Below are 27,421 nucleotides of genomic sequence, written 5' to 3' on the forward strand. Positions count from 1 at the left end.
AATCTCTTTGATCAGATTTTGCCCAACAGTGCTGTAAATCAGTCCCCGAGAAATGCCAGCTTTCGCAGATCGCTGCTCCCGAGTCAGCCCGCAAAGTCCCCGTACAGCATCCAAAAAGTCAAAACAGTGAAAAGAATCTGTCTAATGAGGGTCCTTCAGCACAAAGTTTGCTGCAAGGTCTCACACCAAAACAGGATAACTAGTCTCAACTGCCTTTCAGCGCTTCACTCCGCATTACACATGTGCAAGACATCAAATGCAGCATCCCCGGTAAGGAAATGGAGCTGTGTGCGCACAGAACATCCCCTTCTTACACTAAGTTTCTCTAAAAATCAATGGATATATCCTCTGAAGGAAAGCAAACAGGAAAGATGTTGTCCCTTTAAAAAAAAAAATAAATTTGTAAGTTCCTTGAAAGGGACTGCCAACTACACCTTCACGCACCTGCCCCAGCGTGCAAAAGCTTCTTACTGAGGACTTTTCTATATTTTGAGTACTTTATAACGGGGACATGTCGTGGTTTAACCCCAGCTGGCAACTAGAACCACGCAGCCGCCTGCTCACCCCCCCTTACCTCCCCAAGAAGGGTTGGGGGAAGAGCCGGGGGGGGGAAAGGAGGAAAGGGAGGAAAAAACCCTTGTGGGTTGAGATAAGGACAGTTTAATAGAAACAATAAGAGAAAAGGAAAAATGACAATAATAATAATAACGACACAGGTCACTCTCACCGCCCGGTGGATTGGCACCGTCTGGAGCAGTGATCGCAGACCCCCGCCCCGGCCACCCCCCGTTTATATACTGAGCGGGATGTCTATGGTACGGAATATTTCAGTGGCCATTCCATCCTTCTGTCTATATTGCTATGGGAAGCTGAAAAAAGTCCTTGAATAGTGTAAATATCACTTAGCAACAACTAAAAACAACAGGTATTATTATTGACATTCCTTTCACAGCAATCACCAGAAAGAAAATTAACTCTTTCCCAGCTGAAGGCAGGACAGGGCAAGACCCAGAAGTGGTAAATTATACCACACAACAGAAGTGAGAGGTAAGAAGGTTTTTTCCTAGACTGTTCTGGCACTCACAGTGACTGGAATGCGGGAAAAGAAAACACAGTGATGTAGAGTTAAGCGCCGAGAGATTTTCTAATTCCCGTTTCTGGATCTGCCAAGAAAAGCTGCACCCCAACACTCACACGAATTAAAAAGCCAACCAAAAATTTAGAGTTAACTTTCCCCACACACGTAACAGCAAACCGAACCTCTGCCAGTTCTCCGCGGTGAACAGATCTCATTTTAATGCGATACCTAAGAAGGAGCTTTTACTTTAAAAAGCTATATTCTGTGAACTACTTTTTCCCCCCTTTGCCCAAAACGCTGCCTCATTCTGCAGCCAGCAAAATATTTTTCTGGAGAGAAAAAAGGGTGGGAGGTGAGAAGGGACACCTCCCACGGATGAATTTTCATTCCAGCTGGGTTATCAAAATGGGAACATGCTGCATTTTCTATCAGTTAAGTGTAACACACAAACTTTCAGGCCACCCAGTTACGTTAACGACTTCAGCAATGTTTCAGCTCAGAGAAGACGTACAAGCATCGCCCGTGCTAGAGCACTCACCCTCATCGCTCGAGGTCTCCTGTTTAACCACTGACAAGGGGGAGCGCGTCGGGGGTTTGCCCAGTGGATGACGACGACTCTTCTTTATCTCCATCTTCATTTTTGAAAAAGCAGCAGCAGTCTGTAACGAACCAGAACAAGCGAGGTGGGAACCCCAGGATACCCTGGGCAGCAAAGGAGAGCACAGCACAACCCAGGCAGAATCCTTCTCATAAAACGTTCTTGAATTTATACAGCAAACTTTTCACTGCAAGCAACTAAGCCTCCCAAGCCCATTCCTGCAGTAGATAAAGCCAACGCTATCTCTTAAGATGTCAGGTAAAGGCAAACTACAGTGGTTTTTGTTAAAATGAGAACAGCCTCAGAACAGCTTCGAGCCTGCCAATCCCATTAGCTTATGGAAAGTCTGGTCACTCACAGAAACAGCTAGGAAATCTCGCACGGAAATTACGTACAGAGCATATAGGACCAGAAACGTTTTACTAGAACACAACAGTGCGCTTTATGGCCAGCGTGTTTCTGCGGTACTGCGCCCACTGCCCTGTGTGCCAGCCACCACCGTAAATACCGCATGCAGCCCCACCACGGGGGCTCTGAGCCCTCGTCGGCGCTGGGCACCGAACACGTTACAGGCGAGTCACTTTGCCCTAGAAATCCACAGCACCGCGTGCTTTGGTTCACAAACATGAACACAAGCAGCAGTGCTGCAGCACTGAGGATGACATCCAAGTACACTCCCCGTTACACAGGAGCGCGCAGAGATGAAGGCACTTCCAGCAGCTTCCCATAGCACAGCATTTTTTTTCCTCTCTAGTCTGAAGCCATTATCTTAGAAAAATATGCATGAAAGGCATGCTAATTGTGCCGTGCTGGTATGGCAATGCACTTTTCCCCCTATCCCCACCATTTCTAACAGCGCTTTGCCATTCCCTCGGCACTTTCAGCAGCATCGTGCAGGAAAACAGAGCTACATCACACTGCTCTGATTTGCTGCTAATTCCTAAACGTTTTCCTCCTTCCTCTTGTGGAAACTGTCCTCGGGAAAACACTCCCCAAGGAAGAGATGCCCGAGACAGATTACATGTCATGAACTGTATTGTCCATGAAAAAATTTTCTGCTAACTTTTCCAGTGCTAAGTCTTCATGATGGAAAAGACCCCCAGGCAACACTACATAGCAGGCCAAGCGGACAGCACACGGACAAGTCAGAAACAAGAGAGGAGAATTACTGAAATGCTGTGATCAAAGTTCCCCTCAGGATTGTTTGGTTTTACCACTCGGGGAACAGTTGCTCCGCAGCAGCCATTGCTTGTGCTGGGACTTCCTGCCTAGTGCACTTCAGCATTAGCTGTACCGTTAGTTGCAGGAGAAGAGATTCTCTCTTGAAGACAATAGCAAGTTTGATTCATCAGCTAGCATCGACGTGATGACAGACTGAACTATGGACCGTGAGAAAACGCCCAATCTCTTCCTGTAAAATCCCTCTGCGGCTCACCGGCACAGCACTATTCCACTGGAGGCTCGGGCACAATTCAGGACTCCTCTCACTCCAGGTTTGATCCTCAACTTGTTGCTTAAAACTAGCAAATGTTACAGTCACCTCCATGGTCATGCATACCTGTAAATCACTGACCTCTGGAGCGCCCTCTGTGTTTTCTGCTTCTGCATTCTCCTCCTCCTTCACAGAGATTTCCATAGGGACCGTCTCCTCCTGCCAACTTGGACTCTTCTGGGTGGCAAACTGCTCGAACGCCTGCTGGCAGGACATGCGCTCCTTGTCAAACACCACCTTTTTGGTTCGTGGAACCACATAAAGCATGGGAATGATCGGCCGAGGTTTAAAGTCATCTTCTTCAACCGGTGCCTCCGAGGGCTGGATAATGTTCAGGGGAGCTGGGGGCGAGCTCTTTTCTGCTGTGGACGATGTGGGTGCTGCTGGGGGTACCGGTGGCCGTGCCACCGGTGCCTCGTCCTCTGCCAGCTGCTGCTGGGCTGGCGGCGGCGGCGGCTGCTGCGGCAGAGGCGGCTGAGGTGCTTGCAGATGGTGCTGGTGTTGATGGAAGAGGTGCTTCTTCTTCCTCTCACCTTTCACTTTGGGAGGACGGGCCTTTACTTTGCAGTCACCTGTTTCAAGAAATAGGCAACATTTAGCTTCAGACGCCAAGATTTCCGGGCGCTTCATATTTTTCTCCTTTCATCAAAAAGCTCCGTGCTGGGCTAACAGATTACGGTACGGTGCTATTCCTCCCTTCCCACAGGCAGACTGAAAGCTGTAGACATATTCAGCTGTACCTCAGCACTGACCTGGAGAAGCCCACTTTAGAAATAAAAGACTTGTGTCATTCCTATGGACTATTTAAGTCTTGACTGGAGCAGAAAGGCTGCCAAAATGAATGTTGCCTGGAGGGAAAATATCTAAACCTCTAAGAGACCAGACAGCATGCCAGAAAACATGTAATATATTACATTAGCCCTGACTCTATTTCAAGTTTTCTGTATCAGAAGTCTCCAAAGCGGGGTGTGCAAACCCATCCACTGGGGTGCAGGAAGAAAATATTTTTGTACAATTAATAAATAAAATATATCTTTAGAATAGTAATTTATCTTTATCTCATCTGTTTTAAAATTTCAATTTTTGCGTATGCTATATAATGTACATCATATAATAGCACAGTAACACAGGTACAGGTTTTATAAATAAATATACGTATACTGGGAGGTGTGCTCAACAATTTTTTGCAGATGGGGGGGTGCAATCAAAAAAGTTTGCCGTGACCTCTGGACCAACCCCCCCTTTACTGCTCCCTCCATTTGCAAGCAGAGCTCTTATCTGCGTGTCAATGCATTCAACGGCCCGGGGAAATGAAGAATTGAACAACGACACCTGAATCGTTATTACCAAAAGATTTCTACTGTAAGGTCTTTTAAAAAGATGCCTTTAAAACATAAATCAAGCACAGCATTGAACGAAGCCTATTAGGGACACCATGCCAGCACTCCTTACTGAGATATCCTTCCCTAACACTTGCTCCATTTGTCCTTGTTTCTCCTGCCTTACTGGCATTCATCTTACCCGCATGGTTTTGCGGGTCTCTGGCATGGCTGTGACAACAAAAACACTTCCTGAACAGACAGACGTCTCAAGATTTTTACCAGAGGCAGTAACGACCCATAAAAGTCTTCCCCACCTATCTTCCCAATAGAACTATGTTAAAGGATCCGCACAGTCTGATTTTACAGCAGTAATTAAAACTCCTACTGGCCCCTGAGCGCGTCTCTCTAGGTTAGGACAGGAGGCGCCTTCCCATCTTGCTTTATTCCATCTAAAATGATGTATGTTCCCTTTGCCCAACTCTTCCCCCACTTCACGGATGAAGTTATCAGTTCACTCAAAGGAAAGTAAATAACAGATGCTCCACAGAGAGATGCCAGCGCTCAATTTATTCCATAAGAGATTGTTTTTCACCTGCAGATGCGATGCCTAGATGACTCTGCTGCAAAAGGTCATTCTCCCACTAACAAGACGGGGAGGAGGGCTGATGAACGAAAGACAGAAAAAGACTATTGACTCTAATAATGACGCTTCACCAGTCCCAACCTACTCAGTCTCCTCCATTAAGGACGAAACCAAAGCTGACCAGCCAAACCCGGCAAACGGAAAATCGAATAAACCATCACACAATAACGAGGTATCTGCTGGAGGAAGGGTTTGAAAAGAGAAGGTGAATAATCCCACAATAAGTTTAAGTGCTAAACCCCCTGCTGAAATCTTCCAGGGGATACCTCAACCTCACCGTTTCCCAGAAGTTTGGTCTGATGACTTTATTTACACGGATTTATAAAAATGGGAACAAGTCCAGCCCAAATAGTTATTGTTGTACTTGTGTAGGCAGTCCCTCAGATAAACTGGTTTGTTCTATCAGAGAGAAAGGAATATTGAATTTCCTTAGAGAAACAAACATATCGAATGAAAGGCAAATTGGATTTTTCCCCAGTTGCACAAAACCGAGATCATATTTACTCTCTCTACACTCGGAGAATTCTCTCCCCAACAACAAAACAAATGCCATTCACCAGCTTTATTGACTTCTAAACGGGTAATTTGACAGCAGCTGGCATGTAGAACTTTGTTTAAAAGTTTTTGCATTAAGATGAACAAACTAGTTTGCAAGTGAATCTATAAAATCAGAAGCCCGGAAAAAAAAAGAGGTAACATTCAACGTCCCTATCTGGCTATCACGAATACTTCTAGAAAGGAAAGGGATCTTTATGCACAGATCAACAGGACAGGTTAACAGGGGAATGCCTACCAGCTGTCCTTCCGCCGAAGAAGAGAGGCACAAGGAGCAGAGCTGGTGCACGTGGAGAACTGTAGCATGGCAGTGGGTTTTCCAGGTGCGAAAACTTGCTTGTTTAGAGAGAATTTGAAACACTGTAGGGAGTACACTAAAGCTGCAGGTATACAATAGCTTTGAGGGGAAGAGGTGTTGGTGGGGAAACCAAACCACTCTCACAGCACCGTACACCGTAGCTTTGGGCAACGAGACTACGAAGAGCTGCTCTAAGAGCACGGCCTTCGTCTGGTAGAGCAATAGCCCCTGCTATCGGGCAAAGACAATTAGAGATGGACTTCAGCATCAGCAATTTAGCCACAACTTTAGTTAAATAATTTGTACTGTCAACAGCTCAAAAAGCAACTGTAAATTAGATTTATTAATCAGCAAAAGCACGAGCACGTAGATAAGATGAAACTAAACGCAGGAGAAAGCAGGAGAGTTTTGCCAGTACATCCCTCCACTGTGTCCTTCAAGAAGATGTCTGTGTTTGTGTAACACCTGCACTCAAGGGTTCTTCTTTAATCCGCATGGGAGACCGTGCGGTAGATGAAGTAATCACAAAGACTATTCCACCATCCCGACGTTCCTCCTAAACACCAAGTTCACGTTTCCACTTCAACAGCATTACTTAGTTCCAGGAAGAGAACATTACCCTACAGCAGTCCCTACACGCCCGGCGCTGCATCCTGTCCATCACCTCTGCTAACGGAACACGCAAACGTGACTGGTACAAGAGCAGAAAGCAAAAGCGGCAGGAAAACATCTTCTACTTGCTGCGAGGAATTGTGTCTGCCCAGTTGTTATCAGAGCTCCATACAGCACGCGCTACAAATAGGCAGACGGCCACAGCGACTGCAAACTTTTCCGAAAAGGCTCTCTTTTTTTCTACGCGTTGCTAGAAACGTCCAGAAAGCCTCCCAAGACAAACTTTTGTGCTTTGCCATTGTTTCATGATAATCCTTCCATCACATTAAACAGTGCCATCCCTTAACGACTTTACAGTGCCAGATTAAGCAACACTGGAGAAAAATCAGCGAGAGACGAGCCACTTGGCTAATGGCCAACACCTGAGATCTTGCCCGAATTAAAAACCTCACGTAGCAAACGGTCATCTAAAAATCAGTAACGCACCGATTTCCTACTACGTACAGCTAACAGCAGAGACGTTTCCAGTTCTGGTTTACTGGCATCTTGATCACAGCGCTGCTTCATGTAATTACGTACTTAGTTTACTATTGCAACACTCAAGAGGATATGTGGGAACGCCATTTAACGACATGTGGTGGAAAATAACACACAACAATTTTGCAGTTAGGCATCTCATTGCTTCTTCTCACATTATTAAAACAAAATACAACAAAAAAAAAGAATCCTGCGGTAAGGTCCACGGTTTGCAGCCCTGGTCCGCAGGACTGCCCGTGGGCAGAGCGTCGCAGTAACGCCTGCTGACTCAGCGGGGGTGCTCATGCTGCTTAGCACGCCCAGGGAAGAGCAGAGCTTAAAGACTCTCCTTTTTAATTTCAAGTCCCAAGACAACCTGCTAAGAATTCTAAATGCATTAATAGCAACGTAATAAATTATGAATATAAAGCTGAGTCATAAAAACCAAAAGAAAACAACTTAAGGTATCTGGGTCAGAAATCCTGAAAACCTCAAGTTATTAACACTCAGCTAGTCCAAAAAACCAACATGAAGCATAGGACCTACTTTGAAACTACCAATGATTACTTCAGAATCCATTTCCTCCTCCTCCTCTAGGTCATCTTTTCTGGTGGCAGTAGAAAATCAAGCCAAATTAAAACCAGAGGAAAAGAAAAAGGAAGTGAAGGAGGGGGGAAACTAAATCGCCAGGAGCAGGGCCACCCAAACATCCCATTTTCTTTTTCAAGATGAAACCGTAAGACACTTGTGAGAGGTAACGCAGAGAGTAGGATGTAGAAAACTGGAGAATTCAGTGCTGTTTAATCGCTATATTGCATTAAGAAACTTCTATATTTGCCAACAGTCACACTGAGCATTAGACCCCTCAGAAACTGCAAAGCAATAGTCCAATTCTAGCGGCGCTTTCTGCAACGGTGCTGAAAATAAGCTTTTCCCTCTTGTGCTAACAGTTAAAGAGCTCTTAACACGTAGTCTAAGTGTATGATTTGGAACCTATTCGGCTAGAACAGAGTTCTTATTGTTTCTCTGCCGTTCTAAGGATCTCAGATCTGTCCTTGTCACTTATCTCTTGTCTCTGAAGGGATATCAGCATTTCGGGCCATTTATTACAAGCATCAACTGTTAAAATTGCACAAGAGCTAAAAGCGTACAATTTAACACGCTGCTGACACTTTCAAGCTTAGGGCAATAGAAATTAACTGTCTGCACTGTGCTACTCCTGCTCTGTACAACAATGATTTTCAAACTCCTTGTTTCCCGTGAAAAAAGAGAATCCACTGTCTCGCTAAGAGACTCTGCAACTGAACAAAGACCTCAATTCTTTTCCCAGAGCTTCCACAGATTTCCTTTAAGATCATTATCAAGGTTCTCTAAACAGTCGGCAGCCTCAGTTTTCTCCAAATGCTAAACAAATAACGGATACATACAACACGTGAAGACGAATTCACTGGTGTTTATGAAATGCTGGAGAGTGCCTCAAAGAGAGAGCGCATCATAGACACATCAACCACTTAACCACGCAAATTGGGGGGGGGTAGGGAGGGGAGAGCAGCTTACTCCCAGCAAGAACTGCAACCTTTCATACACAGCCAGGGAAAAAATAAAGGTATCGCAAAAAAAAAGCCTCCGGCAAGATGGCTGAGGTCAGGGCTTTGGACTAACCATATGCTGAAGAAATCATAAAGGACTGGGAGTTGTCACAGACTGGTATTAACGTCAGCCATGCAAAGAAAGCTGAAAAACTTCCCTCCTACAGCCAGACTTGAAGCAAACTGAACCTGCAAGTTGCACCCGCGGATCCCACACAACCTAAGGCTGCCTTTATCCACAGTCTCCGTAAGAAATGGGGAGGAAGGGAGGAGAAGGGGAAAGATTAATTGCAGGAGGGAGGGCACAAATCATTCCTTTTCAGAGTAGGGCACAAAATATATTTATTTGTTTCTCTATGAAAGATTTAAAAATATTCCTCCCCTAATATATATTTTTACAAACCTGTAATAGTTTTGGCAGAAATTTCCAGCCCTGCCAAGAAAGCTATTTGGACTGAATCCTTAAAGAGAGGGAAAAATCAATCGCTGCTGTAAATGATGGTGTATTTCAGCGAGCATAGATTTAATGTTGGGAAAGACTCCGCTGATATTTCCGCAGAAATAAACAACGGCAGACAAGTTATTTACAAATGTGTTTTAGAGAGACAGCTTGCCCCAGTTCTTCACTGAAGCGACCTGCCACCAGCGCGCAGGGCCCTCACCTTCTCCCTCAATCACTTTGTTTCTCTCCTCTTCCTCTAGATCCGGCCCTCTCTTCAGCTCCTCTTTTACTTTCACGTCTTCCAAGGCAGTTTCAATAGCCATGACATCCCCGAGAGACTTCTGATCCTCTGTTTTATGTCTTCTGGGCTGACTTCTTTTTCTGTGAGACCTAGAAGTACAGAAGTGTGATTTGACATAAAAGAACAGCCTTCAACATATAAAACGATCACTGACAAAGCTGAATACAAAACAAAAGGATCTTCTTTGGAGAGAAAACACAAGGTAGCTAACAATAGCTACCGGGCAAAACAGATATCTGAAAGGAAACAGATGAACCTTGCGTAACACAATATTTAAGATCCCTTCACAGCAGTCATTAATTGTCCCGGTTTCTTGAAGAGCTTTTTCCCACCATTACTAATGTAAGCTCACGAGCTGCAGTTAGAATGATTTTAATTGTATTTTAAATCTATTTTGCTTGTATTTCAAAATACAGATGAAAACTTGCTATAAATCTTCCTTTCATCCTCTGCCTCCATTCCATCATTTCTTTTCATTCCGTACGTGCTTCCCTTTGGCAAACTGCTGGAAGTCTGCAAAGCACCATCTTCCAGCTCTGAAACATTACCCAGCACTGCCAGTTTCTAAAAACACCGTATAACGAATGCATAGAGCATAATCAATAGGCAGTCTATGATTTTTCAGTACTATCATTCACAGGGCCCGAGGCCTATGAAGAAGTCCAACTAAAAAAAGGGCATATTAATACGGTCAGACTCATACTAGCAAGCCAACAGCGATGCTGTTCTTTCTAAAGAGTCAACGCCACTAAGACAACGAGATCACAGTAGCCACAACGCAAAGGAAAATGCAAATTCAGAAGTCAGGATAATGTCTTTTGGTTAGGAACCAAAGCACCCTCACAGCACCCACTCAGTCCCCACCTCTCGAGTGGGACAGGGAGGGAAAACAGGAAGAACAGCAGCCAGAAAACTTCTAGGTCAAGACAAAGACAGTTTAACAGGTGAAGGAAAGAGGAAAAAATAAAACCAGAAAGAAATAAGCAAAGGGAATCCGCTCATCGCCATCTCCCACTGGCAGCCAATGCCCAGCCGGTCTCCAAATAACGGCCACCGTGGAAGCCAACCCCCCTTCTTCTTTCTCTAACCCAGTTTTTATTGCTCAGCGTAACGTTTTATGGTACAGAATATCCCTTTGGCCGCTTTGGGCCAGCTGTCCCAGCCGTGTCCCCTCCCCGTCTCTCACCCACCGCAGGCCACTCGCGGGGCAGGCTGGGGGAAGATCCCGCCTTGACGCTGTGCGACCCAGCGCCTTATCAGCACTGCGGGACCCACTAATCCCAACCACGGCCCCGTGGGCTGCTACGAAGCAAGTTAACTCCATCCCAGCCAGACCCAGTACTATTTAGTTACTTATTCTTACAGGGTCTGTCAAAGAGCTCCTTGAACGTTGGGTTTAAGTCTCACAAACTCTCAGAAGAGACTGATTCAGAGACCTGCAATTTTTACACCCTTTTTAGCACGCAGAGATTTTTGGTTTTTTGAAAGCAGCATCTTCCATATGGCCTCCCTGTCCCAGGCCTGTGCATCTCCCATCACGTAACAAACTGCGAAACGCAGTCACACTGCGGTCATCGGCCCAAAACTCCAGAAAAGCTGAAACTCAGCTTCCCATCCTCAGAGCCCAGAAACTCGGCTGCTAATTAGATTTGGAGCACAATGAACTTAAGAGCCCTTAATCAGGTAACCAACCAAGAAGGAAGAAAGAAATTCAACCCGAGATGAATGATTAACAGAAAAGAAAGTTGATCCATATGCACAGTAATTTATAATTGCGAGACTCCAACCATATGGTAGCCCTCCAAACGGAGACGTTAACTTCGCACCTGCAAGACATTCATTAGCAGGAACACACAGCTGAACCCAGAAGGATCAACTTTTCTCTTCACCCATATCCTACATACACACCACCTTCTGCGTGCGGGAGAAGCAAGGTGGGAGGAAGAGATAAACCTGTAAGACTTTTCCGTTGCAGCTGGAACTTTCCATAGTCGGTGAAGAAAGCATCGGAGTAGAATCAAGCGTTACAAGCTATTTCTAGTAAAGTGTGTGTTTTATTCCCATGGTGTAGAAACGCCAGGCAAAAATTAAATCACGAAGCTTTAAACTCACAGTAGATAAAAACGATCATTTTGCAGTGCTCTTCTCACTCTGAAGTTGTGGGCAAATGGAGAGAGGCAGAAAGCACATCATTTTAAGAAACTGTGCTTCCAGAACTACAAGCTGAAGGCTGTACATTTCCAGAAGTGAAGATGTTCTGTATCTGACATAATTCGCGTACCAGAAAGGGGCTTTTTGTGGACTACACTAAAACAGTCTCTTGCTGAAGCCATAAAGTAAACAAAGTTGAGTTTTTCAAGGTAACTAAGTATGAATGACCTTAGAGAAGAAATAACATCTCTCCCTGCAGAGTTTAAAAGCTACATTTTCCAAGACAGCTGGCAAAAAAAAAAAAAAAAAAAAAAAGCAGCATTTGTACTCTTTGAAGAACAGACCAAAGTGACTTAAATTAAGTAGATACAACTGTGAAGAGGTTTGGGCAGAGGTGAATCCCATTCTTCCAGTAAAGTCCATCCTGCTGAGAAAAGTCACTCTTCAAGCAAAATTATGTCTTTCCAAAACATAAGCATGGGAGAGAGACTATTGCTAAGCAGTATTCAACAGCTTCAAACCTGCTTCAGGATAATACCGAAATAATCTAGGAAACAATGAATAGATAAGGAAAAAAAGTACCTGGAGCCTTTGCGATAGCTCAGGTTAAGAGAGAGGCTTCTCTGCTAAGTAGAGGGAAAATAATCCTCGGTGTTCAGACAGCACCTTACGCTGTGCAAACATTACATGTATCTAAGTAACCCTTAATAGCCATAGGCAGTAAAGAGAGTCCCAATTTCCAGACATGGAAGAAAAAAATCCAGGGACCCACCGGAGTTCAGACAGTCATTGCCCAGAGAGCAGAAATCACAACTCCTGACTCTGAGACTACACTGCTTGTCCTGACGCTCGCTATAGAAGGAATAGTTGAAAACATTTTAGAAATATAACCTCTGGAGTAGAATAACATTGCAGAGGTCAGTTATCTGCCCAAATACCCTATTTGTTACGTCTTTTGGCGCACGGATTTAGTGGGGAACACACTTTCCCATTTCAGCATTTGTAAAATAATGGATAAATCATTTCACGCAGAAAAGGCAAGAGACGACCACCACTCCAAAGCAATACTGGTGACTGAAAACTCCCGAAAGACAATAAACACCAGTGCTAGAGAGACACTCTTACCAGTATGTTAGCTTTTTCTTTGCTAGAATGCCTAAATAAATCAGCTATCATCAAATTATTAGGTCAATAGTTTTTAAACTGTTACTCAAAGTCCCCATCAAAGATGGCCCCAGAAGCCTGAAGTCTCTTTAAAGCTTTCTTCCTGGATTTCAAAGAATTGATATTGGAACTGAAATTACAAGCAGAATATTGCATCTGGATGAAGCGGTACAATTTCCAGAGACTGCCACCACTCACACCAGAAATTCAACAAATAGTAGATGAGAGGAGAAAGAGGTCAGTTTGCGTGCTACGCTGCAAGCGCCGTGGGTAACAGGCAGAGCAGGAATGAGGAGGATGTAAAAAAGAAGAGTACGGGAGCATATGGAAGGGCATACACTTAACACTTGCATACATTAACGCCCTCTGATAATTCAGTTTCCTAGAGCAGAGAGTCTCTTTCTTCAAGCAAGGTTGAGGAAGAAGGAAAGTTCTCCCATCATGTCTAAAACACTCCAGTTCAATTCCACTTTCTGACGCAGCAGCAGCGTTTTATTAACTACCTGCTTTGGTGACCAGTTAGCTTTATCCACACCCAGTTAATCATTACACGTCGCTACTAATTCAGTAGACTAACTGCACCGGCAAGAACGGAAAACCAGAACAGGCATGACATAGCTGAGGTGATGCAAGAGGAGAGCTCAGAAAATTACACAAAACCAAGACGAAGTCGGAGAAACCTCCACGCCCAAGGATTTTCCATGCCCTTTCAAGGAGGCAGACATGAAAAAAAAAAATAACCAAAAAAACACCCCATACTTTCAGAGTTATTATTTTAGGAAACTTCACAGGAAAAAGAATGAAGTCATTTAAGTTGATGAGGGAAGTCACATACCGGTGTTTGTTGTCCTCTTCCTCATCTCCTATCCTATAAAGCAAGATTCCAACAGTAAAAGGTTAGCATGCCAAATTTTCAATTCAAGCATGCTGTAACACACAAAACCCACAAACTTGTAGAAAATTAATACAGAGATCAAAGGAAGCACAAAAAGGCATGCATAAAATCCCTTTTGCAATTGATGGTTGTTTTTTTTTCTTCTGCTTTGTAATAAGTGAAGCTATAAATGTTTACTATAGATATTTTTGTCTTCCAGGATAAGAGATGAGATGTGAGGGGGCACAGAGAGTCCTACTTTCAAAAAACATGTGCTTCTGTAACATTTAAAGGAAGCAGAACAATGAGGGAGCACATTACCCCAGACAAATTACAAGAGGAATTGTTTAAAAAAAAAAAAAAAAAAAAAAAAAAAAGCGTGAACTATCCCAAACTAAGAATTACATTTAAAATCTTCGCAATTACAATCAAACACAGTGCTCGGACACAACATATTTGTTGTTTGGTTGTTTTTTCTCTTTACCTGCGAAGCAATTTAGCCTTCAACTCTGCCTTCGTCTCATTCCAGGCGTCTAGTTCCGGACTAGTCAGAGCTGTAGGTTTCATGTGGTCCAGGACAGTAATGTCTTTTCCTTGTTTCCATAAATCGTAGCGTTCCGGTTGCAGAACCCTCACAAAGACATCCATGGAAATCTTCACCATGTCTTTGCGGCAAGTACACTGCAAGAGACACCCGGACACCAACACCACATCAGATCAGAGGAATGGTTTTTTTTCTTCTCATCAGCTGAGTTTGCCTTTCTCCAGAGGCAAACTAACACGCTACTGACTTTGCCCGTACGGCCCAGGGTGGGTTACTGGGGCGGGTTACGGCAGGATTCGCACTGCCGTATAGGCGGGTATTTCAGCTGAATGGAAAGCATTGACTCTACCCGCCCTTGGCAAAACCAGGGACAGCACACGCTGCCACGCTCTCAGAGGGCAGTTGAAGATGCCGTTCCCAAGAATTTTCTTCTCCCTCTAAGCCCTCCAGCCAAGCTAAAACTTTCTGCTGACTGACACCCAGCGTACTCCTCATCTCCGGTCTCAGAGTCACCAGACAGTAATAACTTTGGCCCATGCAGACCAGGTCTGAGTCTCATCTCAAACCCACGTTCCCTCCGTTAGCCAGGCTCTTGTGAGGCTTCTCAGGCTGAAAAGAGATTATAGTATCACTTCATAACTGAAAAAAGCCTTAAAGGAACAAAAGACTAACCTAGTGGAGAAGGCAGTTAAACTTCATAATTGTACATCATGACATTGCACATAAATCCTTCACAAGAGCGTAGAGAAATAAAAAAGGCTACAACAATAACTACACTCTGCATCTAAACCACACATGCATAAGTCAAAGAAAACGTGCATTATTCATCTCAACTAGCATATGCTCATTAAAATTAACCTCGGGAATTACACCCTTGCCATTGTACGTGCCTACACAAAGGCTACTTACAGGCGCTTTTACTTGGATATCCATTGGCTCTGACAAAGCACAGAATTAACAGACCGAGTCTGGCAAGAGGATTCTCACCTGGGATACAGATACCGGACTGAATGAGCATCTAGTCTTTATCAACTTTTAACCCCAAAGAAGGTACGGGATTGCAAAGGACACAGCGATACACCAACACCCGCTTGGAGGCTGCAACTGCAGCTTTGCTGTTGTACATGGAGAGTTGAACCCCCTTTTAGTTGTGCTCTAAGGCGCAGAGCTTCGCTTGGCAGGCACTGCCACTAAACTGCTTTTCAGCTTCGAGTTGAGTTTGGGGTCATTACAGTCACTTTGCAGGACTTCTCTTTCACCCTCCCTCCGCGCCTTTCCAAAACTATTCTATCCTTTCTCTTAGCGGAAATGCATGAAATTAAACTCGCTTCTCCCCTTTCTTCTTTCATGTTTCACCACCATCAGTAAAAGACTTACGGCCCTAGTTAAGAAGCCACTGAGAGAGAGAGAAGAGTCTTTCTCTACCGTTCCTGGGTATCCCATTTCCCTCCCAACTCCTGTTTTCCATTTTGCAAAGAGCGCTGGCTCTTCTGCTCCGCTCTGACCGGGAGAGCCGCAATAACCCGGGTGTGCTGAGTGGGAAGGAGTACTTATGGACAGGCACTTTCAGGAAAACTCAATTCATTTAATGAAAAACAGCGTGGGACAGAAAAGCTGGAAATGCAATTTGGCCAAAGAACGGCAGGAACACAGATGGTACCTGTGCTTCCCCTTCCTGGCCAGGCAGAAGCTTCTCTCCGGCACCTCCATCGCTACCGGCTTAAGGGATTTGTATTGGGCAGATTTTCAATCATTTTTCCTAAAGAAATTTTAAAAGCACCTGTGCACTGCTACAAAGACTAATACAGAAGAGCATCCCACAGCACACATCATCAATGAGCTACGGAGATTGACCTCCTCTGCCTTTACAAACTACGAAAAATGGCTTAAAAGGGGAACAGTCCACTTTCCAACCCTAACCTGGAACCAACGTGCTGCCGCACACAGATGTCAACGCCTTCAGATCAAGCGGAGCAAGTCCCAAGTCAGACGGGTCTAAAGGTCTCCAGAATGGTCTCCAACCACCACCAGCTTAACAGTCGCACAAAAACGTAAAGTATACTCAGATTATTGAGAAACCACATACTGAGCTGTCTGGATGCTGTTCAGAGGGACGATGCTGTGGGCTGCAGTCTCCAGCGTCCCACAACAGCAGAAGCCTGCAGTAGCCAAGTCCCTTTCTTTACACAAATCTAACATGATGTATGTTTATATTTCAATTTTAATTTAATTTTATTGCTTTCACACTAGAAAGCATGAATAATTTACAAAGTCTCCTTCCTTCGGGGCTTCTTGCGGACCATACAGTTATATTTCCTCAGCTGCTGCAGTTGTGTCACATTCCCATAACAGCCAGGGTAGTTTTCCGTACCCTTCCCTCTGACACTGCTTAATGCAGCGGATGCTTCCGATACAACTGCAAAAGGGAATGTGCATGTGTGAGAGGGGTGGGAGGGTGGAGAATGCGGGTAGAGAAGGACAAGAAATTTCCTTTGCAATTAATTACCTGCTCTATCCCATTAGAGCAGGACAAAAATGGCAAGCTTGTGTTTCCCTATCAGTGATACCCATTTCCACGTACTGCCTCCCCTTCCGTACACAGAGTCATATTTCTGTCAAAGTATTTAATTGTGGTCATAAACACATGTATTTCCTAGGAGATACTGTGCCTGCACTCCCACCTCTGTCTCTCCCAATCCCAATTTTTGCAGAATATATCCTTCCATATCCCATTCCCCCCCTCAAAGTCTAACACTTTCATATTCCATCATTATTAAACTTTATAGAAACACAAAAAAATAAAACGAACATGTCTACACTTAAACACCTCCACTAAGGAGAGACACGAAACCTCGTTTCCTTTATGTGAGCCAAAACTGAACCACAAAGCCCCGATCCAGGTACTCCCAGAGCTCCTACATACCAGTCGGATGTAGAATTAAGAGCGATATGGTCACCCAAAGCACAGACCATGACTAAACGGCAATGAGAAGGATCCGCCTGTCATGTCAAAATGACAGGTGAGAAATTTAAGGAATGCTGAGATTTAATCAAGTATCTTCATGTCTCTGCTCCATCGCCACCCATTTGGTAGCCAGACCACGACACCAAAGTGCCGAGGACCAGCAGGGCTGTCAGAGCCACAGATCAAACAACAGAATAAACAACGGAGTATTCATAACCGGGATCTCCAAGGGTCGACTGCAAGTCCCGAAAACGGGGCTGGGAAAAAAACATAACAAAAATCAAACCACTTTTAGGGTTCGCTCTTTGCCTTCAGCTAAAGGAGATTTGAGACCCAAAACAGCAACAAGCCAAGAAGAGTTTCCATTTTCACCAAATCTGCGGGAACTTAATTTGTCCTGTCTTCTGAAGGCTTTTCCTAACCTTAGCTCTGCTTTTTCATAAGCTAATGGCTTTGCTCACCATAGAGGATAAGACGACGCAAAGGTAACTTGCAATCTAAGCACATGCAAAAATACTATAAGGAAATGCACAGAGTGAACGCTCCGCAAACACAGGAAACCAACGTTCTTCCTCTACTTCCTATTTTATTATCTGCTACTCAAAGTTGGAGACTGTGGTAAAATATCTGACCGCTCCAGGAACCCTGTCTCATCAATTATAACTCAAAGACTGATAGTGGGAAATTTGTGGCTATCGAATGCGTAACCGTTATCTTACTTAATTTTTTAAAAAATAAAAACACTAATAAGTCTATATAAAATAACAGTCAAATAAAAAGACTGTCTCCTTGCAGTAATAAAATGAAATGATATATGGAAAAATGCAGCCTCATTCGACCTCAACCTTCAGCGTCATTTTTGTAAGGATATTTCCCTCACTTCCCGGCTATTAACACTAAACTGAACCCCATCTGTTCCACAACACATAAAAAGTTAATGTAAAATAACCCTTCTCCTTATGTAGCAATAGTCACAAAAATGATCTATTTAAATTGGCACCTCTGGTTCTTACGGAAAAACCCCTCGCGTGTAGATGGCGCCAGGGCCCACTGCACACTTGTTCAGCACTCAGCTACCCTCCCGCGGCGCCTCCTCGGCAATTGAAATATTAGAAAAGCCAACACGCTCAGAGTTGAAGTGCTTTCAGCTATTGCGCCACCATTAAATGCCAGACCAAAAATCTTTGCTTAAAGCTTTTGTAGCTGCTTTTTCATAACAATGAAGCCCAAAAGCAAGTTACTGGGAAAGCGAGACGGTTTCGTTCAAAAGGCAGCTAAGAAATTCTCTATATTCCAGGAACACATATTGCAAACGCAGACAACTCTCCTAAACTTCTCTCCAGAAATTCCCTGGACAAGGCATAAAGTTTCAGCTTTTGGGAGAAACACAAAGTCCTCCCAGTATAATGCTCTTCAACAGCCATCCAATTCGTTACCAAATTACAGATGTCTTGCTTGAGATCTCATTGATACTCACCCAGTATGACAGAATAAAGTACTCTGGGCTCCAGTTTAACTTTCATTCCGCTCAGCCCAAAGCAACGTTCCCACTCGGACGCCGTATGGCAATGCTCTCGCTGACGGCCAAGGTTTCAAAAGTGACAAAGGCACACAAACTGCAAGTACCCACCTGCGAGACGAGTGCAGGTATTCTGCAAGTAAGCAAGGAGTTAAATTTGGGAAGGAGAAAACCCTAAAACGGATAGTTTGTGTGTTTAATGGTTGGTGGTTGAAAGCTGGTGGGAAAGAAGATGAGCCTTGACCCCCTGTTTCTAGCGTAATTACCAGCATTGCCCTAAGTCTCAACAACAAACCAGTTCATTAGGAAACCCACTGGAAATACACAACAGAGTTTCATAAACAAAACAATTAGGCAAAGATTTCCAAGGCCTCCCCCGGTCCCTGGCTGCAGGGCACGCTTTCTCCTTGCGCGCTTCCTTAACTTGCCTCCTTAGCCTTCCATGCGGATTTCTGCGGGCAGAAGGGTTGGGCGAGCGGCCTTAGCTGGGGAGCCAGATTTACCCCGCTCCACTCCGTTCGTAATAAGGATTCTGGTTTGTGGTAGAATATAAATGTTATGTGACGTGCTTCATTTTAGGCAAATAAAATAATAACCCACCTCGACAGGCAGCAGGCTTCTGAGCTTCTAGAGCTCTTCTAGAGCTTTCTTTCCTTTTTTTTTTCCTTAGCAAAGCTATTTCGCGACCTCTGCCAGAATTCTTTTTTATCCTTTAGTATTCTGTAGACTGCACCTGTAAGGATGCCGATGACTCCCAAATCTGTCTCAAACATACACAACCCTCACTGCTGCGAGACACCCACCATCGCGGCGGAAGGGCAGGGGGAGGATCACCCCCACGGGGTCCCGAGTTGTATTTCTCAGATAAGGCTGAAAGAGCACAGAAGGAAATTCAGTGCTCTCGGCAGCACTCCAAGAAGGGGATTCAATGAAGAGCCAGTTCCTTTCTGGCTTGACAGACTCATTCCAGTACAAGGGATAAACAAAATAAGCCTTTTACCCAGTGGTTAGGATGTGGTCTACAGTGAACATCATTCTGAGGTTATCTCAAGGTACTATTTCTTCTGCATCACAAGACCTGCAGCTGGAGAAAGGAGTCTACCAGGGAGCGCGCCGGTGGGCAGACAGCACGTCATTTCAGCGGGTCAGCACCCCCCGCTCAGGCGCGACGCGAGCAGCGAGCATGAACTGACGCGGCTTGGCGAAGATCTGCAGCTCTGAAGCGACAGACACACTCGACAGCTCTTGCTAAGTGCCTACAGTCAGCCTTTTATCCTCCTGTTTGGTCATCTGCTTTTTATTCATTGCTTTTAAAAAGCAAGCCGAGCGCTGGGCCGGATTACACGCCCGTAAACCAACAGATGAAGGAGTAAAATCCACCATTTTGCGTCCCCTGTACGACAACCAAGATCTATAGGCAGTTTGCAGAAACATGAATAATTACGGTTGGTGGAATATGAAGTGCCAGTATCTAAAGTGACAAGCCAAGATTTGCTTCTAGCACACTATGAAATTCTTCCCCCTGATAATAGCGAGTATTCTTCAGTAACATTTTTCAAAAAGATACGCAGCCAAAATACATTTTTTGCAACTCCAAATGCTACAACTTAGAACGAAGGGAGGGCGGAGGTATAAACAAAGGAAGCAAGACGTTGTATAGCAATCCTAAGGGAAACAGCAGTCGAGACCCCTCTGAAAGCGGCACACCAAGTGAAGTGCTTCCGTCTCTGCCCTGGAATAATCCAGACCCCTCTGCGCGTCTTTTCGAAGCAGTTAGAGCCCGGGGAGTACAGAGCAGAAGCAAGACCTGAATCCTGATGAGCGAGATTAGGAAGCGCCCAGCTATGAGCCACCCCAGGAAAGCCCCGAAACTGCTAACTGCCACCAGGGAACCAAGCTGGAAGAAAATTAGAAGCATGACCAGCAGCAAAGACAAATAATGAAGCAAAATGGAGTTAAAAAAAATAAAAGAGGCTGTTGATAAGCAATCTACTCTGAGTGCACTATAATAAACATTTTTAAAGTGTTCTTCATGCACAAAGCGAAGAGGCAGAAGGGTAAACAACATTGCCTACACTAAAGGAATTTCTGTGGAGGACATCAAACGGGGAAGGTACCTGACGAGAAAGCGGAATGTCAATTCACAGCTACTTTCCACTCGTACACTGCCTTTCAGAGTTCTAACATCACCATTTCTGCAACTCTAGAACAGAACGCACGATCTAGTTATTTATTCTTCAGTGGAACATAAGACTGCTCTTCCTCCTTCATATCCGTGGCCCCATGTGCCACCCCTGAAGCGATCCTGACGGGGCAGCACCAGCTGGACAGGAAAGCACAATGCCAAGGCAGCTTTCGAAAGGGATTTTTGATGGCCTTGCCATGCGAGCATCCCCAAAGCCAGATGACCCTTAAGCCTCCGCTCTGACACGTGAATGATTGGGGCTGGGAGACTTTACCAGGGGCTCCCGGGTGACAGAGAAGCTGAACGAATAAGCTGCAGGGAGCACATTCTTCACATCGCTATTTACCGCGGCCGCACAGCGCACCACAACCTCCACACTATAAATCACGGGGTTAGCGAGGCAGAGAGGGAACGGGAGACTCTGTCAACCCAGCAGCATCAGGACTGCGCGGGTCGAGGGCAGTTTCCATCCCAGAGATGCGGCAGGTTCCATTGCAGGCTCTGGGAGAGTCACCCTGAGCCGGGAAAGTCATTACTAAGCAGCATTCAAAAAGTCAAGAACAGCATGCTTTACACCTTACAGTAATTAAGCTGAAGTAAATTAGGCTGAGTAGCATAAATAGGCCGAGTCTGGTTCAAAAAAAAAAAAAAATCTGTTTAAAAATCCCAGATCCTTCCCAGTTCAGTGCCTGAAGTGTCGCACCAAACAGGGAGCGGAGAGGGAGCTGCCTGAAGTCACCTGCCCCAAACCGCCTGTCCTCAGGTAGAAATGTCCCATTTGCTGTGAAACAAGTCCTGAATGGTTTATCACGACATTCTGGACTTCAAATTAGTCTCAGATGCCCCTTCTCAAGGGCAGGACATCCAGAGGGACAGGCCAGATCATAGAATCATAGAATGGTTAGAGTTGGAAGGGACCTTGAAGGTCATCCAGTGCCACCCCCTGCCCTGGGCAGGGCCACCTCCCCCCAGCCCAGGTCGCTCCCAGCCCCGTCCAACCCGGCCTTGAACACCTCCAGGGATGGGGCAGCCACAGCTTCTCGGGGCACCCTGCGCCAGGGGCTCGCCGCCCCCACAGGAGAGTTCTTCCTCATATCTCATCTCAGTCTCCCCTCTTCCAGTTTGAAGCCATTCCCCCTCATCCTATCACTCCGTGCCCTTGTAAAAAGTCCCTCCCCAGCTCTCCTGGAGCCCTTCTAGACACTGGAAGGGGCTCTAAGGTCTCCCTGGAGCCTTCTCTTCTCCAGGCTGAAGCCCCCAACTCTCCCAGCCTGTCCTCCCAGCAGAGGGGCTCCAGCCCTCCCAGCATCTCCGTTCCCTCCTCCAGACCCGCTCCAAGCGGACACCTGCTCAGCGCCCATCCATCCACACGGACGTCAGTCGCCGGGTGCAGCACCAGCCGGGCATCCCAACGACCGACATCCTGGAAACCTTCAGGGTGTATTTTTTCTGCTGACAGAAGTGTAAGTGTTCTTTCTTCATTAACAAAAACGATGACAAGCAACCTCCCAGTCAGTACTCCTGAAGGGGACCTCGGAAGAGGGCTGATAAAACAAAGCTCCGGGACAGTTTCAGAAAAATAACCGTCTCCTTTCCACCTGAGCATGAAAAGCACTGTAAAAATGCCTCTTCCTTGCACAGATTCAGTGCTTTGTTGAGAGTAAGGTATTAGGGATGTTTACAAATAATAGAAGAAAATAAGTACAAAATAAAAAGGTGGAAGATTTTGTACAAAAGCAATTTTAAATCTGTCCGACAAAAATAAACTATGAAAATGCTGTTCCATAACAGATTTTTTTATATGTATTCTAAGCTTAAAAGGTCTCATTATAGTCAGTTAAGGCAGACATACAAAGTAATGCAAAAATACAACTCTGATTTCCCTTACTTTGAAGGCCAATTTTACAATATTACCAAACAGTTTCTGCAAAAACCTCGTGAATTTTGTTTTCTTGGAAAACAAGGACATCTTTTAAGAGAAAACCTACTAATATCTGAACAGTAAGAAGTAAGCTTCGATTTTACAAGGAAAATTATATGCTAGACAACTTTAAACCACAAATACTCCAAATGTACATTTGGGATCTGTTATTCCAATATTATACCAAAAGAAAACATGTGAGGAGAGGGTTCAGAAGCAATAAGCTCTGTAAAAGACCATAGTCTGAGATCCAAAGGCACCTCTCTTGAAGACGCCTTTATATATCAGTAAAATCCAAACAGAAGAGTCTCTCTTGTCCTCTCCTTCTCCCCAGAGAAATGACTAAGCAGCAGAGCGGGACTGAAGTGCGCCGGAGCGGAGGTCTGCGTGGGGATACTGCGCAGGATGAGACGAAGGCTACTTATTTCAGAACATAAAATGTAGGATTTGGGAAGGAAGGACAACTTGACCCCATTTTATATTGAGATAGATAATTCCAGCACTATCTCTGGAGTAAACAGGAGATAAAATGAAGGTATGAAAATGTCAACCGATAGTAACACAGACGTTATCACCCCGGAGTGCCTGCTAGTATTATAAAGGAAAGCGCAAGGAATTGTTCCCCTCCCATCCGCTTATTTCCAGTCCAGTTCGCAAAAGAAATAGAAAAGCCGACCTGTGAGGTGCACTTAAATTTCTTATAAAATTGTACGCTCCGAAACTGTCCTTTTGAATACCAGGAGATTTACAGGGCACCTCGACTTCAGGAGGGACACTTCACTAAAACACTTGGGTTTAAAAGGGTTGTTTACTCAAACGCACAGCTCTGAAGCCCCTCTCTCTGTTGATGGCTGCACCCAAGAGTTTCAGAAACAAAGCGAATCCAAACAGTACTGCAGAAGGGAACCACAGGCTCGTGTAGCAAAACGGAAAAAAAAGAAAAGCTGATGGTAAGAAATGAAAATTATCCTTCACTGCCTTTCATTCACCAGCGCTTCTTCAATAACCAAACAGGAAAAAAACACCCACGACAAAGTTAATGGAAGACAAATGACTGAACAACTCCAACTATGGAGTACAAAGGAAAAATATTTTTCCCTAATTTTCTAGGCTCTGCCTATGCAGGTAAACATTATCTACAGTACATAGAAATAAAACCATCCCTATTCCAAAAAAAACAGTAATGTTAAGGTCTAAAGGAGAGTATTCGGATTACAGCCGACTGCTGAAATATTGTGCCTGTATCTCCAACACTACGAAAAACCCTTTTAAGTCTGTTCCTCTGGATCTCTTTTTACACTGTGACAGACTGATACTCATGTTAGTCAAATAGGACTCCATCTTAAAAAAAAAAAAAGCATTCCCTGCCAGGGTTCGATCTGCCCACGCAGCACAGCAAAGAACAAAGAATGCCAAAATGAATTCCCATCACATATTTGGAAAGACCCAGTGACAGCACACCGGGATTATCTACGGGGGCCCCAAGATGAACTGAAGGTCTCCCTCCCACCCATACCCAAGTGGAGAGATGTGCTGTCCCAGCACAGCTTGTCGCACAGATGAGGTGGAACAGGCAAGCTGGGGTTGGCCTCAAGGTCACCTCGACTGGCACGAAGTCGGCTGCAGCACAAGGTTCCTCGAGGACAGATGGAGACATTTACACTGACAGTAAATGGGATAACAGTTAAAGAGCTGTTAATTCTTACACTTCTGGGCACAACGTCCAGCTGTAGGCAAGACATCTATTTCCCAGTGGTACACCACCATATAATTAAAGACATGAAGTAAAGGCAAATGTTATACCCTTCCTCTGAATGCGAGGAGATTGGCATTTGCAAAGAACAGAGAGCAATCCGTCCTGAGGATTTATCCACATCGCCAGAGATGACGTGAATTTTGTCTGTCACATACCGGCACTCAGCACTGAGGCTAGAGAAGCAATTATCAGAAGGATCAGCAAATCGGACCCAAGAGGCAAGCACCTGCTGTAACGAAAAAGCTGGAACAAGACCAGCGCAAAGCTAAAGAGAGAAACCAAAGAATTCTGCTGAACATTTGTGGTAACCCACGTGCCAAAAGCCACCAGCTCTCAAAATTGCCCACCTGAGCCTGGGACATGCTAAACAGACACCGGAGGCATCTGAGACAGATGAAGACACAAATTTATCTCTGTGTACTGGCCCTATGGCTAGCTGATGAAGATGTTCTCGTCAATATGTTCTTACAGTAAGAGGCTCCCTGTCAGCAATGGTTACAACTTCCATCTAAAGACACGAAACGCAGCATCGCACCGCAGTCACCGTTATACATATACCCTTCCAGTTCCTCCACGTCAGCTTCTCCCAAGCAGTTCTGAGAGTCTCCAAAACCTCTCATTAGGGTCTCAAAAAGCTGGTTTATTCACTTGGATATTCAACTATTCACTTGGGTATTCATCAAACCCGTTTCCACTTGAGTTTTTAAGCACCCGTTAATCCTGGTTACAAGTTTACGCAGACACAAGTACATTTACCCACTATTAGTTTCCAGCAAAACTCTGCAGCCACCGCTTTTTATTTTGCTAATGCTGATGCCGGTTCTACGATTAGAGCAGAACCAGCGTCTAAGTTGATCTTTAAGCTTCAGTCTGGTTATTATGTATTTTTTACAGCCTACGCAGGTTCTGCTGTGGTTAAAAGAACATCTGATCCATCTGGCAGGCAATTAGCACGGCGCTCTCTACGTTTCTCCGAGGTGAGCCATTACCTTGCTATGCCGGCTCGCTCTCACATTACGCCACTGACATGTATCGCTCTCAGTAGAGCGGAATCCAAATTTCATCCCCAGGATAACGTCCAGGAGAACATTACAACTGGCTAATTTTGAACCTTACCTTGTCCCCAGTCTCTCGGGTACTGGTAGGACAAGCCAGCCGTATTGCTAACCCGAGGACAGGAGAAGGATCGCTCCCAGCCAACTGGCTCCGGTGCCGTGAGAGTACCTACCCGCAGCGCGCCGCCCAGCCCAGAGCTTCCAAGAACTTTATAAACGAGTATGTGACAAGAAATAAAAACCTGCTCTGATGTGGGCAAGGATAATCTAATTGTGCCTGAGAGCGCAGAAATCAATACAGCTATTTTTTTAAATTTAGTAAACCTGCAGTAGTTAACCCAAAATCACACACTCCAGGATGTCCCTCTCCACGAACGGGCAGGCAGCTCGAGTGCACACACTCAGCTGATATTTCATTAAGTCCCTGTTTAACTTAAAACGAGATTTAAACAAACCTTTTGCCCTGACGGTGTAACAGCATTCACACCTCATCTGGAACCTGATAGTGAGGTATCAAAGGGTTAATTAACACGTATGCAGCGTGTGGTTCAGGCGATATTAAAGGGAAATCTCTGAACAGACAAGTGTCACTGAGTGCAATGGAAATAAATTGGGCGTCTCCTTCCACACTTCAACTTTCTCTCCCCAGATTTGCTCACAGCTCTCTATGCCGCTTGTTCAGTAATTTCACGCTACGCTGCTTAACAATGTAAGCATGGAGGCTCAATCTAAAACTGCACTTCCCAAATGTCACTTGTTTGTGAACACATGGCTGAACCCAAAATTGCTTTTAATATTAGAGTGGTGCCTGCTGGCACTGCTGTAGTTAAGGGTCTGTCAGAATTTCCATGATAAACCCCATTTTCCGGGGTGTAATACCATGACCATTTGCTACAGATAAACCTGGTACACAAGGTCACAACAGACAAACACGATTTTTAAAATTTTCAAACCAAGTTTGTTTGGCTGGTTTTGAGTTTAAGACACTTACTGCTGATTTGAGGCCTCTTACAGTTCCAGGTTTTTCTTGCCATCCCTTTAATTCCAGAACAAATTCACTTCCCCTCTGCTCAGCCCTGGAGCCTCGGTAAGGGCGCAGGGTCTGGCCTCCAGCCGTGTGGGATAATGAAGGGATTACAAACACCAACGTAGGGTTCACTGCTTTAACATTGGTCGGGGGCAGAGAGGACAAATACGTAACTTTTCAGCATGAGGATTTTTCTGTTGTGAGAATAATTTCAGTTGCCACAACCAGCAACCGGCACGGTGAGCTCGTGTATTTTGAATTTCGTGGCACAGGCACCAGCACGCCCAACAGAAGATGCTTTTACACCACTGGAATTTCAGAAATGAAATAATAAAATCTATCTGTTTATTTTAGAAAAGCAGAGAGCTCAAAGGCCAAATTTGTTGACTAACAGTGGAGTCCTTTAAACTGTGGGCTGAATATTACCGAAAAAAAACCAAACAAGACAGACACTTCACCTTTCAAGAACCCGCCGGGCTGAGCTCGCTTTCCATGGGATGAGCTTCTCGGACACCAACTCTTGTGCCACTGGAGAGTCAGACTGCCTGCCTGCAGTGGCTGAGGGGGGAATACGGAATACTAAAAAGGGGAAAAAGCAGGAAAAAAGGTCCTGTGGGGTGACAATCATCTTCCTTTTCTAGTTTGGTTAATGGTGTTCACTTATTAAAAAGGAAAAATAGGAAGAAACAGCATGGGGTTTTTTGTGATTCTACAAGATCCCTTGAAGCCTGGGGTGCCAGAAACAGCACCAGCCTCCAGAAGCAACAAAGAGTGACTGGCGTTAGTCACAAAGCAGCCGCTCAGGCGGACTGAC

General features: G+C 44.9%; 1 protein-coding gene across 1 annotated transcript in view; it reads right to left on the bottom strand.

The window, feature by feature from the left end:
• Nucleotides 1-27,421, bottom strand: part of KDM4B (lysine demethylase 4B) — a gene marked incomplete at its 5' end in the record, with an annotated part of 80,434 nt that overhangs the window by 21,366 nt on the left and 31,647 nt on the right. Inside the window, 5 exons of the mRNA XM_082495235.1 lie at nt 1,617-1,737; nt 3,235-3,740; nt 9,366-9,535; nt 13,597-13,629; nt 14,120-14,316. Of these exons, the coding sequence (XP_082351361.1) occupies nt 1,617-1,737; nt 3,235-3,740; nt 9,366-9,535; nt 13,597-13,629; nt 14,120-14,316 (1,027 nt within the window). The remainder of the gene's footprint in view (nt 1-1,616; nt 1,738-3,234; nt 3,741-9,365; nt 9,536-13,596; nt 13,630-14,119; nt 14,317-27,421) is intronic.

The sequence above is a fragment of the Vanellus vanellus genome, assembly GCF_965231255.1.
Source record: "Vanellus vanellus genome assembly, chromosome: 25".
In the NCBI taxonomy this organism is placed as follows: domain Eukaryota; kingdom Metazoa; phylum Chordata; class Aves; order Charadriiformes; family Charadriidae; genus Vanellus; species Vanellus vanellus.